Source organism: Nicotiana tabacum, chromosome 12 (assembly GCF_000715075.1).
Source record: "Nicotiana tabacum cultivar K326 chromosome 12, ASM71507v2, whole genome shotgun sequence".
NCBI lineage: Eukaryota > Viridiplantae > Streptophyta > Magnoliopsida > Solanales > Solanaceae > Nicotiana > Nicotiana tabacum.
Genome location: NC_134091.1, coordinates 409,971 through 427,165, shown reverse-complemented (window position 1 = coordinate 427,165; position 17,195 = coordinate 409,971). Strand labels below are relative to the sequence as shown.

General features: G+C 40.4%; 2 protein-coding genes across 2 annotated transcripts; both read right to left on the bottom strand.

Moving 5' to 3' along the window:
- Positions 1-10,128: 10,128 nt before the first annotated feature.
- Positions 10,129-11,277, bottom strand: LOC107830920 (splicing factor U2af small subunit B-like). The gene has a single exon (XM_016658608.2). The coding sequence runs from the start codon at positions 11,275-11,277 to the stop codon at positions 10,465-10,467; it is 813 nt and encodes a 270-aa protein (XP_016514094.2). The 3' UTR covers positions 10,129-10,464.
- Positions 10,129-16,023, bottom strand: LOC107799694 (mitotic spindle checkpoint protein BUBR1). Its single transcript, XM_016622836.2, has 11 exons — positions 15,696-16,023; positions 15,435-15,494; positions 15,130-15,274; positions 14,883-15,040; positions 13,548-13,629; positions 13,393-13,459; positions 13,265-13,319; positions 12,746-12,914; positions 12,567-12,652; positions 12,341-12,418; positions 10,129-12,259 (listed from the first exon to the last, which is right to left on the bottom strand). Exons 1-11 carry the CDS (start codon positions 15,890-15,892, stop codon positions 12,196-12,198), a joined length of 1,161 nt encoding a protein of 386 aa, XP_016478322.1. The 5' UTR covers positions 15,893-16,023; the 3' UTR covers positions 10,129-12,195.
- Positions 16,024-17,195: the final 1,172 nt, after the last annotated feature.

Here is a 17,195-nt window from a genome sequence, read left to right as displayed (position 1 = left end):
CTGATCCGGAATGCTGGCCGAGATCGTGTGCGACAATGGGAAGCAGTTCATCAGCAGCAAAGTGAGCAAGATTTTCGAGGACCACAAGATCAAAAGGATCCTATCAACGCCCTATCACCCTAGTGGAAACGGGCAAGAAGATTCCACGAACAAAACCATACTCCAGAAACTCAAAAAGAGGTTGACCGATGTCAAAGGAAAATGGAAGGAAATCTTGCCCAAAGTTCTATGGGCATATCGTACGACCTCAAAATCCAGTACCTGGGCCACTCCGTTCTTGTTGGTCTATGGTGTCGAAGCTCTTATACCGGTCGAAGTAGGAGAACCGAGTCTCCAGGTCCGATATGCGATCGAAGAGTCAAACGACGAGGCCATGAGTACGAACCTGGAACTGTTAGATGAAAGGCACGAGGCCGCCCTTGTCCGAATGGCTGCCCAAAAGCAACAGATCAAAAGGTATAACAATCGAAGAACAAACCTTTGACACATCAGTGTCGGGGACTTGGTGTTAAGAATGGTGACGCTAAGCACCCGGAACCCGAACGAAGTGAAGCTGGGACCGAATTAGGAAGGCCCATATCGAATTATCGAGATCACCGGCAAAGGATCGTACAAACTCGAAACGATGAACGGTGAACGACTACCGAATAATTGGAACATAACCCACTTAAAATGATACTACTGCTAAGGTACGACCCCATTCATTGCCTTTCTTTAAATATATTACGGATTTGGCTGACACTTGCAGGTAATGACCAAGGAACGATGCAACTATTAGGCCTGAAAGCACGCGTTGCACTCTTTTTCCCTTTTTCGGCAAGGTTTTTAACGAGGCAACAATGGATCATGCTAACTTAGAATTGGAGACCGACTATGAACCGATATAAAGGTTCGCATCAACAGTATCTGAGCCCTCTCTAAAATCGGCCTCGAACACTAGGGGCCATCACCCTCGGATATTGATTTTAGCAAGGAAGGAAACTTCGTGCTCAAACGAGTCTAGGCTTGGAGAATAGGATATGTTATAAGGGGAAAACGGTCAAATGAACCGTGCCCACATAGGCCACTTAATCCCGGATGAAACTTGTACACATTTGCAGTCATGTATGGTGCACGAAAATAAAAGAAAGTTTCTACCTTGCAGATACATACTTTGCCTCTTAAAAAACTACTGTATTTTGTACCTTAAGGACATCGGGACCAAGGGCCACCTCTGTCCGAATTCAAGAGATCACCCATGATCGGGGACTATCACCATGGACAAGCCCGGACATCTCGGGCTACGAAGTCCGGGGGCACAAAACCTATTAGGCAGTGCCTGAACTTCAATGGTTATGGCCATCTCTATTTGGGGACTATTGTCTCGGGCAAGCCCAGATGGCTCGAGGTAATAAGCCCATTGGGAAACACCTGAACTTAAAAGGCTACGGTCGTCCTAGAACGGCTCGGAGACATCCGAGATCTGTAACCAAAACACAAGGCCTTCAAAATTTCTTAACCGGTTCAAAGGATACCTTCGGCAAAATTATAATATAAAATTTTTTAAGTAATTACTTCGGGAAAAGCTTCTGGTCGTATTGAGCCCCCACGTATCTTGAGCAAACAAATATCGAGAATGGGCCTTGTTCGAACCTCCGAACAAGACCTAATTATTACGTGCTAAGGCATTCAGAATCTTTGCAATCATAAAGAGAAAAGCAAAAAAAAGCTTGAAATTTGTTGAAGAAAAAATCCTGGTATATATCAATTAGAAGATTTTTACAAAGGCCAAACAACCTCAAAAAGCAAAAACATTTACAAAGCATCTAAGCAGTCTGGTCCTCGCCGGAGCCCGCCTCATCACCAGGACCATCGGGGTCTTCTCCGCCCCCAGATCCGCTGGAACTCTCGGAGTCTTCTTCGTCCTCGGAATATGCCAACTTCTTTGCCTCGGCCTTAACATTTTCAATCTCGGCCGATAAATCAAAACCCCGAGTGTGAACCTCCTCGAGGGCCTCCCTTCGGGACTACCACTTCACATATTCAACAATGTCTTCTAGGCAGTCCATGGCTGCCTCAACATCGACTTTGTACTAGGCCACCATCTCATCGGCATCGGCCTTGGCTATTTCAGCCACTGACTTGGCTGCTTTAAGCTCCTTGGCGAGCGTCTCCCGATCGGCAACAGCCGAGCTCAGTTGAGACTGGAGCTCCTCAATTTTCTGGGATCGTGCCTCTGCCTTCTCCTTCACCGATCGAAGTTGGGCCTCTGCCGAGGCCAATTGCTCCCGGGCAGTTTCCTTTTCAGAAGCCAACCAGTCCATCTTGCCCTTCCACTCCTCGGCCATGGCCTTGACTTCGTACATCTCAGACTGTAGCTGGTCAACCCGATCAATCTTCTGTTGGACTTGTGGATTCTAACCGTTAGACACCGTGTCTAGCTCATCATCACTAACTTCAAAGATTTTTACCTGTTCCAACAGGTCGGCGTGTTCTTTCTGAGCCGCATCCAACTCGGCTCAGAGGCTCTTGATTTCTCACTCACGTTGCTCACTGAGAAGTTTATACATGCTTCTTTTCTCAGCAAGCTCTTGGACTTCGGCCTCGAGCTGTCTCAGCTCATCCCGGTACTAGAGGAAGGTCTCGTGGTGGAGCACCGAGGCCTACGAGGAAAGATATTAGAATTATCAAAATATTAGTTCAAATATCAGAAAAGATATTGGAATCATCAGGAATTATCAAGAGTTACCCGGTTCAGTGCCTGTTGTGCTTCGTTGAACAGGCATGGCGTGTCTACCTTGTTCATTTTGGCTTGGTCTTCTTCAGTCACCAGGCACCGGAGGTAACTGGCCATCCCTACGGGGGCAGAGAGGATCCAGGCATCCTCCAGAATGGTGATAAGTCGATCTGCTTCTGACCAGGATCCGTGCTCGGAGCAGGGAACCAGTTGGTTAATTTCGGGCTCGAGCTCGACCCACCAGCCTCCGAAGGTGGACTTTTCCTTGGTACCTCTAACTCACCCAACCAGGTAAAATCCTCCGGGACGGATGGGTCTATACCGTCAAAAAAGCCTCGGAGGGATCATCCGCTCCGTGGGCCTCCTCATGGGACTGCTCCTTCGTCGTTTGGGCTTCATCGAACAATGATTTAGTGAACGAAGGCGATCCCGAAATATCTATAACATCGGGCGGGGAAGGACCGGCATCTCGCGAATCCTCGGCCCTTACCTCGGTGTCAGCCTTGCAAACTTGAGGGGGATAAGCTTCAGTTGCTTCCCCCTCGGCTGCCACCCGTTCCTAGGGGATAGCTGGAACGTGGGCCATGAATATATCATCCTTCTCAGGCTCGTCTCTAAGCCGGAGGAGTGATCCCGAGTCAAGCACTCGGGAGCTAGAGGTTTCCTTTGGCTTACGAACTAGCCTCTTTCTCGTTTTCTTTTTCTCCGAGCTTGGTGAACTCGGGCCCCTTTTTCTTTTCTTCTCCACTGATGTGGCCCTGGGCTGTCCTGAAGCAGAAGAGCCGGCTGGTAAGTCCTCATCCCCAATCGAGGGCCTAAGCTCGACGGTCTTAGGCAAACCTACAAAAGGGAAGTAAAGAAAAAATAATAAGAGCATGGTGCTGAGAGAAGAAGCCTAACACAACCTACTCGGGAAAAATCTTACCATGGGAACGGGCCTCCCAACGGCTATTCGAGAGTTTGCGCCATTAGCGCTCGGAGTAGGGCATCTGTGAGACGATACTTTCGACCCACTCCTTGAGTCGAGGAATAGCATTTGGAACTCGGGCGACAGCTGCACTACCACGAATACCAATGAGAAAAAGAGGGATGCAACATGAAATCAACATTCGAGGGAAAGTTTTACTTACGTTATGTATTCCACTTCTCGGGGAATGGTGTGAATTTGGCCGGGATCAAATCCGAGTTCTTCACCCGGACAAAACGATCCTGCCAGCCTCGGTCCCGGTCCTCGTCGATACTCGAAAATAGGGCTTTGCTGGCCTAGCGAACAAGCTTTATCAGTCCTCCCCAAAATATTCGGGGACTGTATAAATGGAGCATATGATCGATGGTGAAGGTGCACAAATCGATTCTATTTACAAAAAATTGGAGGAGGATCACGATCCTCCACAGTGAAGGGTGAATTTGACCGAGACATACCTCATACCTCTTGCAGAACTTTAAGATGACCGGATCCACCGGGCCCAACGTAAAGGGATAAGTGTAGACACTTAGGTATCCCTCAACATGTGTAGTAATGGCCTCCTCAGAGTCGAGGACCACTATGTCTTTATCGGCCCAGTTACAGTTCTTTCGGACTAAGGGGAGATCGTCTTCGGTGATCGAGCAAATAAACCTCGATGCCTCCTCACACCGACCTTGCACTAAGGAGGGTTTCTCGACCTTGAAGTCATCGGCAATCGAAGAACTCCTGGGAATGAACATCTTCAAGGGAGGTTTGGGAGACGGTTCGTCGATGGCCACGTTAGCAGCAGATCTCCCGAGGTCGACCACATTCGAAGTGGTCTCATTGGTTCTGGCAGTCGTTTGGGAGGTAAAAGTAACCTTTTGGGGAATAGATTTTGAAGTTTTGGCCATTGTTCTAAAAGAAAGATTGAAGAAAATGTAAAAGGGCTAAAAACTCGAGGCTCAGATGTGTTGGCTTGAGTGGATGTTGAGTAAAAATTTCAAAGGAATCTTGAATACCCGAGGTAAAAATGCTAGAATATGAAAGAGAGTAGTGAAATCCTGAGGGTACGAGGGTAGACGGTTTAACACAAAGTAAAAAATGAATGAAAGAGGGGTTATTTATAGTGGTGCCATGACGCTTCGCCTCCAGGGAGCCGACCGGCGGCTGACATGCATTTAATGCCGTTATGACATGACTCACGAGATGTTTCAGGTTTTTATCATTTATGTCACGGTTTATCGAAGAAGGAATCAGGACGCTCATGTCGTTTCTCATCAGCTTACTTTCCAAGAAACGAGGGGACTATCTGCGTACGGGTAAACACCAGGCCCATGATACACTCCGGCCTTCAACAGGGGAAAACGAGCTCGAGATATGATTGCAAAAGATCGAAATCAAAGCAAGGATATCCTCGAGCCAGAGTACGGGGGCCAACCATCTACCCTCGATAATATCAGGGTCATGATTCGAGACCGACCTAAAACCTGAAGGACTTCGGAGACCGTCGCCCGATAATCAAGCGCGGCCAACAGGAGGCCGTAATATACGTGACCGGCCGGATATCACGGCGTGGATCTCGGCACGTATCTATGTAGAACCAGCAATTAATTAAACAGAAGATTTTTTACCTTTTATAGAGTTATACTTAGAGTGTGGTTCCCCTACTATATAAAGGGAGGTCTGATAATTCATTAAGCACACTGTAACACGCATTCCAAAGAAATATACTATTATTTTCACCGTTATTCTAAGCTTTTTTTTTATTCATCAATATTGACCATTGTGAGCCCAGGCCGAGGGCAAATAGCTCACTAAGGCTGAAGACATCTTCCCCGCGTGGTTTGAATTTACTGTATTTCTATTTATTCGTTTCAATCCAATTTATTATTTTGTATCAAATTAATTCGCGTATCCTTAAAACCACTTACAAATTTAATTGTTATCCGATTTTGAGGGTAAACACCAAATAACCAACAGACAAGTCCCAAAATGTTGATGGAAATTAACTGCTTGCAATACTAGAATGACCAAATTACAACTTGCAAAAACTAGTAAAGATTAAAAAGAAATGATGCAAGTCTCCGAACCATCACCAAAATTGCCCATTAAAACCACGTATGTTCTAAAATAACCAAGGATTTTTTTTGCAAGAACAGATTTTCTACCTTTTTTTAAAAGGAAATACCACCTACGATCAGAGCAAATAAGCATCTTAAAACCACTGAATTACCACAAAGAAAATATACGCTTTATTAAGTATATATAAAACAAGCACCAGAGGAAGTGTATAGGTGCGACGATAGAATTTTTTGCCTTTTGAGCAAATGTTAAGTAATCCAGAAAGCATTTCTGTGGATTTCCTTTCCTCTCCTTTCTCCAAAGTCCAAATTGATATTTAAAAGTACCTATTGTCAAGGAACCTCAATGAACCTTCATAGAAATGAATACAAGTCCAAAATGGCCAAAGCACGGCCATCTTTGTAATCAAAACACTCCAGTTATTGTTGCGCATACACAGATGGACCTAAAAATTATAAGTTAAACCATTGGCTTCATTTCAGATCCATACATGCAGTTACACCTATATTTGCACATAAAATCATGGCCATTACTGATGCAATAGCAGTGAGGCATAGTTTCAGTAAGCAGCTCTGCAGGAGTTCAGCTCATATTGAGGCGAAGGGAAAAACTGTGAAACTCAGAAAAGTAGTAAAGCTTGCTAGTGCATAAGTGATTTACTTGTGCATAGAAACATAACGATAGTGCATACATGCATTGGAAAGAAAACATTTAGAACCAAAACACAAACTAGCTTTTTTCTATATTAAAACCAAAGCTTATGACATGAGGAAACAAAACATAGTAACAACGACAGCTTATTCACATCTTAGCTGAGCTGCAAAATTGTGTTCCTAGATGCAAACTGTTAGCGGGAACAAAAACAGTATCCTATGCCCTGTGCTAGTATGATGTGGATCTGCAACAACAAAAATCTCCAAGCAAACGCAATCAAATAACAAAGCAGCTATATGGACCATATCTTTGACAGATTTGATGATCCAACAGAACACCAACCCAGAAAATCAGACTGTCCTGATGTCTACAAACAAACATCAAAATCAGATGGTGTTCCATACCTTCAGAACTCGCCCTAAACAATGCATTAACACTGATTAGAAAGGAGATTCTATAGAAATTTTGTTTCTTCATATTACCACTATGTTCAAGAATACAAGAAATCTTCTTTTAAATGGGTAGTTTCACTCTTCAAGAGGTCAAATTAAGACCCAAAATTATGTTCAATTTGACATCAATAAACTCTATCCCATTTCCAACCTGAAATTTAATGTATCTCTTATAAACTTAAACAAGTTTTTCATGATAAGTTGGACTTAAACAACTTCATTTAATCTACTTGTTAGTCAAAATAGACTAGCTATTATCATATGGAGGAAGCAATACAAATGTTGGCATCAAGAAGATGCAGAAATTACAAAAAAGTTTGAACAAGCTCCTGAGTACAAGAAAAAATAATTGAAGCAGGGAGCTAAATCCAAAGATCAAACAACTTGATTGTTAAACTAAAGTAAGAGAACTAATGAAATCTACAAGGGAAATTGCATCATTTACAGGGGCTAAAATTACTCCAACTGAAAAGATTCAGGGCATATTTCTACTATACTAAGTGCTCTCTTGGCTGTTATCTTTAAAAAGTAAATTCCTTCTCGACTTGCCAATTGGTCCACCTTAAAGGGTAAGAGAAACTTAATGTTTTCTGACCAGTGAGCCTCTTTTTGAAATTTTCTATAACCAAAGTCAACAGTGATAAGGCTTCGAACTTGGTCCCAAAAGGTAGTACCAAAAAAGTAGAGGGAATTCACCAAATTTGTAACCCAAAATGTCTTTAATTGGTGTATAACCATATATTGTCTACCTATTAACAAGATATATGCAACTTCTAGCAGGATTTATGTTGAGGCTATAAACAGCCTCAAAGGCCAAAAGAATTATCATAAGATTCTCCAATTGTCTCTTCTATACGTTGCGGAAAATTATTGCATCACCTGCATGAAGCATTTCATCACTGTGAATTAGTGAAATATAAGAATTTGACCACAAAAGTTCCTCTTTTTTTTCGTTTTTTGGATGATCAAGATGTCCACTGTTTTTTCCTCTGAAACTAGGGGATAATGGATGCACATTGCCCCATCTACCGATCTCCACTTGCATAAAAGACTTGATTCAATAGCCAGGTTTCGAACTCGTGATGTGTGCCTACCACGCATCCATGTTCTACTACCTTTGCTATTAAATTAAAGCCTTGAGGCAATTTGATCACAAAAGGTTGAAGCATATAAAGAATAATACAAGATAAAGCACAAGAAGCTAAATATACTTTTCTTGTGAAGAGCAAACTTTTTTTTGTTTGGTGGGAACTCAACACGCAAATGTGCATGTAGAAACTATGTTACAAAAAACCCTTCATTTCCTTTGACATACTCGTGTAGAACAAGTGTGATTTGGGTATAGGTACTCTGTGTGGGTTCTTCAAAATTAGCAAGAAACTGTACATACATGTACCTCTAGCGGATACTTGTACATTCTCATACCTCATAAGTACCCCTAAACAAAATCTATCTAGCATAGCATATAAATATCCAATGAGAAGGACAATGGTATTATAGACTTTATATGATATTTTTTATCCAATAACTAAATGCAATGATGGTCTGGAGGTCCAAGCATTAGGGTTGTAGGCTGGGGGTAGTCGAGCTTTTCCCACTTCATACCGGGGGTGAGGCGGGGTTGGATAGGGTTGATCTTAGACGGTTTGTGGTTAATATTGAGTCCACACTATCCTTTGTGTTTTTCTTAGCCCCGGGCCTTAATTACTGGTTACTGTTGCATGTCATTTTTTTTTTTTTGGTTTTTATGCTTTTGCTATTATTTTTACGGTTTCTGCTGACGTTACTGATGGTTTGTCTCTTCTTGTTTTATTCCCGTCTTCCTGAGCCGAGGGTCTAACGGAAACAACCTCTCTACCCCATCGGGGTAGGGGTAAGGTCTGCGTACACACTGCTCTCCCCAGACCCAACTTTGTGAGATTTTACTGGGTCGTTGTTGTTGTTAAATGCAATGATGAAAATTATAAAGTTTGAGCAGTTCATTTATTCAAATTATTCAGTTATCCAACATACCTCCAAAAATATATAAAGAGAACATATGAGGAACTCAATCCCTTGGATCTTTCCTCCATCACGAAGTCCAATAAAGCTTCATAAATCAGCCATCATGAAATATAATTAGACATTTTGAAAATGGGCTCTTTTCAAACATAACTCTTCACATACATTGTTAATGGGCGGATACTACCATTCAAATGACTATCCACTCGTCCCACAATATTGCCCATTTCTTAGAAAACTTTAAACATAACAGAATTAACTTGTAGAAGACCCATTTTGTACAAATGACAAACTTCTTACCGCATTAGATGTTTTGAAACGCTAAAATCAAGTAGCCGAGCAGTAATCCACACATTTCGGAGATATCATTAGGTAGTCATTTCCAGCTATCCAGTAATATTATAATCATGCTACGTCAAATTCAGACGCTCAAATTTTAGGTGGGAATGTCTAGAAACCAATACCTAAAAGCTACAATAACAACAACAACAATAATATATCCAATGTAATCCCATATAGTGGGATCTGAGGAAGGTATTGTGTACGCAAACTTTATCCCTACCTTGTGGAGGTAGAGATGTTGTTTCCAATATACCCTCGGCTCAAGGATAATATCTAAAAGCTACTGCAAAACAATTTGTTAATACAAGCGTATGAAAGGCCAGGAATGTTGACCCATCGTCTTCCCAAGTAATTGTGTTCAATAAGATATACTAATTAGGTCAAACAATTCAAATACTCTTGCAGTACCAATATCTGTACGTGGTGCCAATAGAAGCCCATGAAAAGTAATCTGGTTGGCCCTTGATAAATTAGATAAATGAAAAGGAAAGCATAGGGAGGTAGGTAATACACACAAACTGTGCCAGAAGAGAACTAGAAGATAACATCAACCTCAAAAAAGCAAGCCATATACAGCATCTCAAAGTTTATATTGTGGAGATCCAAGACAGACAACATCAATGGATATTTGACCAAATGAAAAGAAAGCATAAAAAAAGACAAACAAAAAAACTAATTGCGATATTTATACTATGCAAAGATCTGTCATCAGAGCAGCAGCAGAAGTCAATGCTTCATATTCAATTTATTAATCCAGTCCTGATAGGATCTAAAATATAGCAAACAACTAAACTAAATATCAGTTTCTTCATATTGCTTCTGTATCCCTAGACTAAATGCTCCAGCAATGCAGCAAGTTGTTCATGATTACATCTCCAATATATACTCCTACATTTGAAGCAAAGTTAGGCCTTTGGTGGAGACGGTATGTGGGACGATGAAATGCAAAAGCTGATACTATATATAGTTCAAATAACAAGCAAGCATAGCATAGCATAGGTGAAGTCAATAAGCAGGGTACCACATCAGCATCCTTAACAAATACAATTAAACAGTCTTACAATTAGCTGCAGAAAGAAAAAAATAGCTACAAGAATACCATTTTAAATCCACTAGATGACAGGGAGAAGATCTACCCTCTTCCGGAGTTTCCTTTTCGAACATCCTAGTATTGTGAAGAAGCATAACAAAACCTAAAGTGATTACCAAAATGCGCAAAGCAGCTTTAATTCCAAAATGGATGACAGAAGACATCAATCAGAAAAACATCAGCTTTGCCTCTCCTCTCTTTCTCGATTCCATTGTTCAATTCTAGCTCTGCGTTCCTCACTCCCTTCCCTAATAGGACTCCTACTTCTCCTTCTGGGACCATCACTGTCGTACCTCCTGTGGCTTCTTCTACCACTGCGGTCACGTTCCCGGGAATCACGGTAGTCACGACGGTCAGGCCTGTCATAGTCTCTCCGGTGATGCGGGCTCAGACTCCTGCTTCTGCTGCGGCTACCCCGATGTCGATGGTACTTACCGAAAAGCTTCCTCCTGAGTTCCCTGCTAATCATTTTTACATGCATGAAATTACAATAACCTCCACGATTGCAGTCGTTCTCTTCATACTGGCGGCAGGTAGCCTCCCGGAAATCAGTGACAGGGGAGAAATCGGCAATAATAGGGCGGCCAGAGTAGAATCGGCCCTGGAGGGCCTGCAAAGTGGCAGCTGCCTGATCCTCCTCTTTAAATTGAACATAAACATTTCCGATCATGTGATCGGCGAGATTATCGCAGACATTGACGTTCTCGATCTCACCGAACTTGCTGAGCTCCTCAAAAATATCCTCGTAGAAATCCTCGAAGTGTTCCTGGATCTTACGGGGATCGAGAGGCTGGCCTTGGGGTTCGACGCCAGGGGTGATCATGTCGGGACGGTGGTACATGTTGGAGAGGAGGAGAGTGGGAGAAACGGTAGGTCTGGTGTGGAGGCGAGAGCAACGGTCACCGTGACGGCAAGCACCAATTTTGAAGTAGAAAGGACAATTGACTCTGTCCTTCTCCGTGCCGAAGATGGAAGCCAAGTGCTCCGCCATGATCAACGGAAAGTATGTCGGTGGATTTTGGGGTTATGCTCTTGCCCTTCGAAACCCTATAGATTTTAAACAAAGCAAAAATGCGACATGTAAATTACCAGTAGTGTAACACTTACCCCGTTCTTTATTTATTTGACACACTACCAAAACTGTCTAGAACTAAAATGTTATCCACATTTACATGAATTTTCATTTAGTTTCAATTCGAAAGAGAATGACGACAAAAAACAAGATGTTCCAATCTTGTGTATGTTCATCCAGTCGGATTAAAGGTATAATCCTAATGTTTAGACACTTATCCTTTCTTTGTTCACGCTATTGTTTAATTTCATTTTCAACAACGAATTATTAACTCAACCATAAATATTTACAAACTACTCGAAGGCAATTGTATAAGTAGGTTTTGTTCATTTTGCTCTATTCATGTTCATTTTCTCAAAGCATTCAATTTTCATTTGTTTTATTTTAAAAGAAACCACATTCGACGAGAACTTTCAGTCTGTTCCTTATTCTTTGTTTGTCTTTTGAGGATACTAACCTCTACTTACATCATCAGCATATAACAAAAGAGGAAACAAAAAAAGGAAAAACAAATTACAAGGATGACAGAACTCTTCAGTCAAGAGCAAAATTATGATAATGCACATCCATGATAACTCTTGCAATCATATAAAATCACTCATCTAAATCGTCAAGAATTCTAAAGGATTTGGCTCAAGCCTGCCAAATCCAAAGACACATGTATTACAACCACAATGTCTCTTTCAACTGCTCCACTCAATATTCTTAGAAAATTTGTGAAGTGCTTGCACTGGGCAAGGAGGAATTTTCTTCCTACACTTTTATGAAACAGGTTGAGAAATTTTGAGATAGAGAAAATCCATCACACAAGATTGTGCTTTTTTCTTTTCTGTCAGATCATCTAGGTAAAGAGGTTGGAGGAAAATAACGCAGTGGGTTCTCCCTCAGCAACTCGGTTTCCCTGCAAACAAGTGACATTGTCAAAATGGGGCCTTCATGCTATTGGAATAAAGAACTACAATGAAACCAAGTTAATGCTTACTTTTTTATGTCTTTATCATCTCCACGTCTAAGCTGTAAACTAGAAACCTTTCCACCAACAGATTCCTTCTCATGTGTTCTGTCAGAGATGTAGGAGGGAAGAAAAAGCCAACCCAAGATTCTATTATTGTGCTAAAATATGAAACTACTACAATTACAAAAGCCAAAAACTTTGATGTAAATTTTCAGCTATTGTAAAACAGAAATCATGTGTTCTAGATACTCACTTGGCACATTCCTCATCCACGAAGATCTCTAGGCATGCACCGGTGGTAGTAGCTCCTCGATTTCTAAGCCCGTGTCTTTGAGGAACCTGTAAGAGGATGTTTTTGTTAATGAGTTCTTGTTCGTATCTGCTTGGAATAAAATCTCATTGCACATAAAAACTTTCTGGTCTCAAATTGACCTTATTAGATGTCCACTTGGAAGGAATTGCCTGATTCTCCTTGTTCCTTTCTGCTCGGGCACCAAGACAGTGCCATGATTTGTTCTCTAGTTTTGGTATTTCCGATTGAACAGTTGATGACATTCCAGCATTTGTATCTTTGTAAATGGATAGCAGGCTCCCTTGAGCTCTGCAAAATGGATAAGAATGAGCTAGTGCTTTTACTGCACCAAGGCATGCACAAATTAAATATTTCCTGGCTTCCTGCAACCTTACTCCTTTCCTTAAGTATGGATTAAGCAGCAATATCACCCCCAAAGTTCATTTCCAGGTGAATTACATAACCATGTTTATCCACATTGGAAAGAATTTTAGGTACTTAAAGCAAATACTTGTCAAACTCTGAGCTTTTGGCTGACATGGCAGCTGAACCAAGTGATGATAGGAATCAACAACACAGATTTCGTTGGACAGTTTTACTGAGAAATAATGCAGGGACAAAAGTAACTTGTCCATAAAACAGAGGTGACTTGCTCTTACCTATCCTGTTTCATTTTCTTCCGAGACAAATCAGAAGTTCCTGTTGTTTGGTTTCCTGCAAAGGCATGAAGAATGTTAGCGAAAAAGCCAGCAGGCACCCTGAACCTTCAACATAGAAATGCACTTACGAGCTTCCCCCCTTTCCAACAGTGTCCCAAAGCTTCTCATTGGAAGCTGATGTTCTGCTAGCTCCTCCTGAAAATACAAAGTAAGTCACTACTAAAGCAAAACAAAGCAAACGATAAGGGACTTCAGAAGACGATAAGTCCGAAACAGTTGATACCTCTGCTGCTTTGGGGCGTCCCATTGAACGAATGACAAACTTCTTGTAGGATTCCTTCAATTTCTCTTCAGGTTTTGCATTCCTAATTCATAGGAGACAATGCAATTTTAATCATATACCAGATGAAGAGGGTTAGTAAATAGGAGGCCAATTAATAGATGAGAACAGGCTGGATACATTACTTAGTATAACCAGTTTTTTGTACTAATATTAACTGTATCTTTAGAAATGATTCATGAACATTGTCTCTTGTGGACAATTATATTGATATACACTTTTGAGTTTAAGACCAGAAATGGTAATTGAAAATACTCGTTAATACAACTATTGCCTATGGTATTAACAGCTTAAAAACCAATTGAGCATCCACAAAAATAACCTGCCAAATATATTAGAATCTTCAACTGCTCTAACATTACTCTGCCGACAATTTTAGTTAGCATCATAGAATTTACATCCATCAGAAGTTAAACAAGTAGAGAGATAATGTAAGAGGTCCCCCTCAGGAAGGTGACATGCGAACAAGAAATAGAGGTCATGAAATGTTCATGAGTATAAAATCATGCTACATAAGTTATAAAATATTAGACCAGATTGTGTATTCTCAAGCAAAGTTCAATGAACTGTGGCTAATTTCGATGCTGCCATGCCTGTCGTTTCTAGTCTATCTCTATTTCTTTCTATATATGGAAAGTTCAAAAATCATCATATAATAATCCAGAAATTGCAGTAGAAAAGAAATAAGGGAGGTTTGTGATTTTTTTCAATATTTTCTACTAGGTAATCTAGTATCCTTATGCATGAAGATAATCAATTCGGTTGTTGTGGTCGGACTCTATTATGGATTTCTGACCACATTCTCCATAGGACATATCCATATCTTTAATAGTTACTTATCAACCACAGTGACAAGCTAATCAAATCAATTTGTTTTAGTGTTCAGGGTAAGGAAATTAGTTGGTCAATGTTAATGCGACAGCACAAAAATCTTCTGTGCCGCATCGTACTTGCAACTGAACTCACTTTGGAGAAGCTTAAGACATTAACCCCCTACCCCGCCAATATGCAATACTAGCATATAATTAAAGCAATCACAACTCTAGTAGCCATCATTAGGCTTAACACCACATAAGCTACTTAACCAGCAATATTAGAGTACGACTCAATAACACATTTGAATAACACATCTCACGTCATAGACAAGATATGACGCATAACTTCTCCGTAACCAAACCATGTTCCCTTGACTGCCAACTGAATCGCAAATGTCAATTATGCAAGAACATAAGTTAATGACAAAAATTAAACTAAGGGCCCAATGGGAACAGAACTTACATGGATAGTCCTCGATTGAAGATCTCATTTGCTGTTTTAATTTTATTTTGAGATTCCATGTGCAAAGCATAGGCTATGTAGAATGAAGAATGTGTCTGCCCAATTTTGTTAGCCTCCAAAAAGCTATAGATGACTTCAGCATCCATACAGTTTTCAGCCTGCAACGAGCTATCAGTGAGCAAACTCATATACCAAAATGAAGAGAGATTAAGGGGCAAAAGAATGGATGTGAAGAAAGCAAACGGACATATTCCAGCCACATTTTCAAGTAACGGAGGTCATCCTTGTATCGGTCATCGTGCCAAAAGGTGCGGACACATTGTTCATAAATAACAACAAGTCCAGAACTGTCCCCACCCGGAGGGAAAAACTCTTGCACCCACTTGATGCACCTTTACAATTTTAATGAAAAAATTATGTCAGCAACTGAGTCAATGCAGAGTTCATGGAAGATTAAAAGGCTAAACAGTTCAAAAAATGTTAAGGTGAAGAAAAGGATAGCTGAAGTGTTTTAGAAAAGAATCAATTTTGTTCCAAAAGAAGAGCACTCACTGGAGCCATGGCTGAAGAGGATCTTCACCTTTGTATTGGTCAATTGCTTCGATCAAAGCCCTAATCATCCCGCAACGGAAAGAGTTGAGTTCGTAAATTAATAAAGAAACTTTGAAAATGCAGCAATAACAACTACTACTACATCGTATATATGAATTATCAATATCCATTCCGCTCAATTTAGACATACAAATCACTAAACAAATCAAAATGACGAACTGAAATGCAAATTAAAAGGTAGGGAAGGGGAAAGGGTAGAACCTTCGCTTGTCAAGAAGAGATTTCTTGAGTTGAAAATCAGTATTAGACTTGAGGGCATTGTTGAGGAGTTGAACATTGCGGCCTCTCTTCAAAGGTCTAACATTTTCCTTGAAAAGTTCCCACTCGTGACCTGTCTCTTGCTTTGACGCTAAGAACTCCGTCTCTGGATCCAATACGCACTCTCCTACCTTCTCCATTGCTTCTTTTTCTTCCTGTTTCCTTGCGGTGTCTGTGCGAGAGGGGGAACAAAAGCCTTCTTTCAAATTTTGAAATTGTCTTGTGAATCTCAAATGCCTTTCATAGCCGTTGAATTTAGGGCCGCCCCAGCCTCCATTAAATTCTTTTTTTCTGGTCCTTTAAATTCCACTATAGTACATTTTTGGTCCCACAATGAATGTAAGTATTTTGGATTTAGATTTTAGACCGTAGCATTTTCACTTTAATTATTTGTAGTCCTAACCAATCAATTTAATTTTCTTTTTTAGCACAAACAAGCCAATCAATATTCGATAGTAAATTACTTTGATGATCACCCAATTTATGAAAATATCATATCAAAGTCATTTGTTTCTTTTAAGACAACAAAGTCATATCAATGTGCAAACTCGCATATAAAATGAGATTCATATGGGATATAAGTCATTGAGATAACAGACAGCTTAGGATGTTGTTAGCTTAAATTGCAAAGTCAACTTATAAAAGTCTTATACCACTATATCGCCTACGTACATCATGTTTATAAATCACAATTCCTAAACGTGACTTATAAATCGTAGTTAACAAATGTGATTATAAACCGCAATTTCAAATGCGACATAGAAATGTGATTTATAGAGTGCAGTTTTCAAATGCTAACTTATAAGTAGCCGTCACCAAAAGTGACTTATGACTTATAAATCGTAGTGCTAAACAAATACGACTTATAAATTACATTCATTCGATCGATATATGTTAATTGCGATTTATAAATTGCAATCAACAAATGCGAGATATAAAACGCAATAGTAAAATGTGACATGTAAATCACAACTGCTTTTTGTAACGATCCAACTTGTCATCTTGTGAATTAGCGTCTCGTTCAGTGACTTAAGGTCCCAAGCAACTTTGTGATATGTATTATGACTTGCGTGTGTGGTCGAGTTTGATTTTCGAATGATTCAGGATCAAATTGGAAGAACAATTCTTATTTAAGAAGCTTAAAAAGAAAAGAGTTGACCAGAGAGTTGACTTTTGAGCAAACGACCCTGGAATAGAGTTTTGATGATTCCAATAGCTCCGTATGATGATTGTAGACTTAGGAACGTGTTCAGAAAATTATTTGAAAGCCTGTAGCTAAATTAGGCTTGAAATGGCTAAAATAGAAATTTAAGTTTGGAAGTTTGACCGAGGAGTTGACTTTTGATATCGGGATCGAAATCCGATTCTGAAAATTTGAATACCTCCATTATGTCATTTATGACTCATGTGCAAAATTTGAGGTCATTCTGGATTGATTTGATA

Excerpts from the sequence above, each read along its gene's own strand:
- LOC107830920 (XM_016658608.2), bottom strand. The coding sequence starts at position 11,277 with ATGGCGGAGCACTTGGCTTCCATCTTCGGCACGGAGAAGGACAGAGTC.
- LOC107799694 (XM_016622836.2), bottom strand. The coding sequence starts at position 15,892 with ATGGAGAAGGTAGGAGAGTGCGTATTGGATCCAGAGACGGAGTTCTTA. Across the intron at positions 15,041-15,129 it reads TGAAAATGTGGCTGGAATAT|GCTGAAAACTGTATGGATGC; the intron begins GTCCGTTTGCTT and ends AGCTCGTTGCAG. Across the intron at positions 12,419-12,566 it reads GTGGATGAGGAATGTGCCAA|AACACATGAGAAGGAATCTG; the intron begins GTGAGTATCTAG and ends CATCTCTGACAG.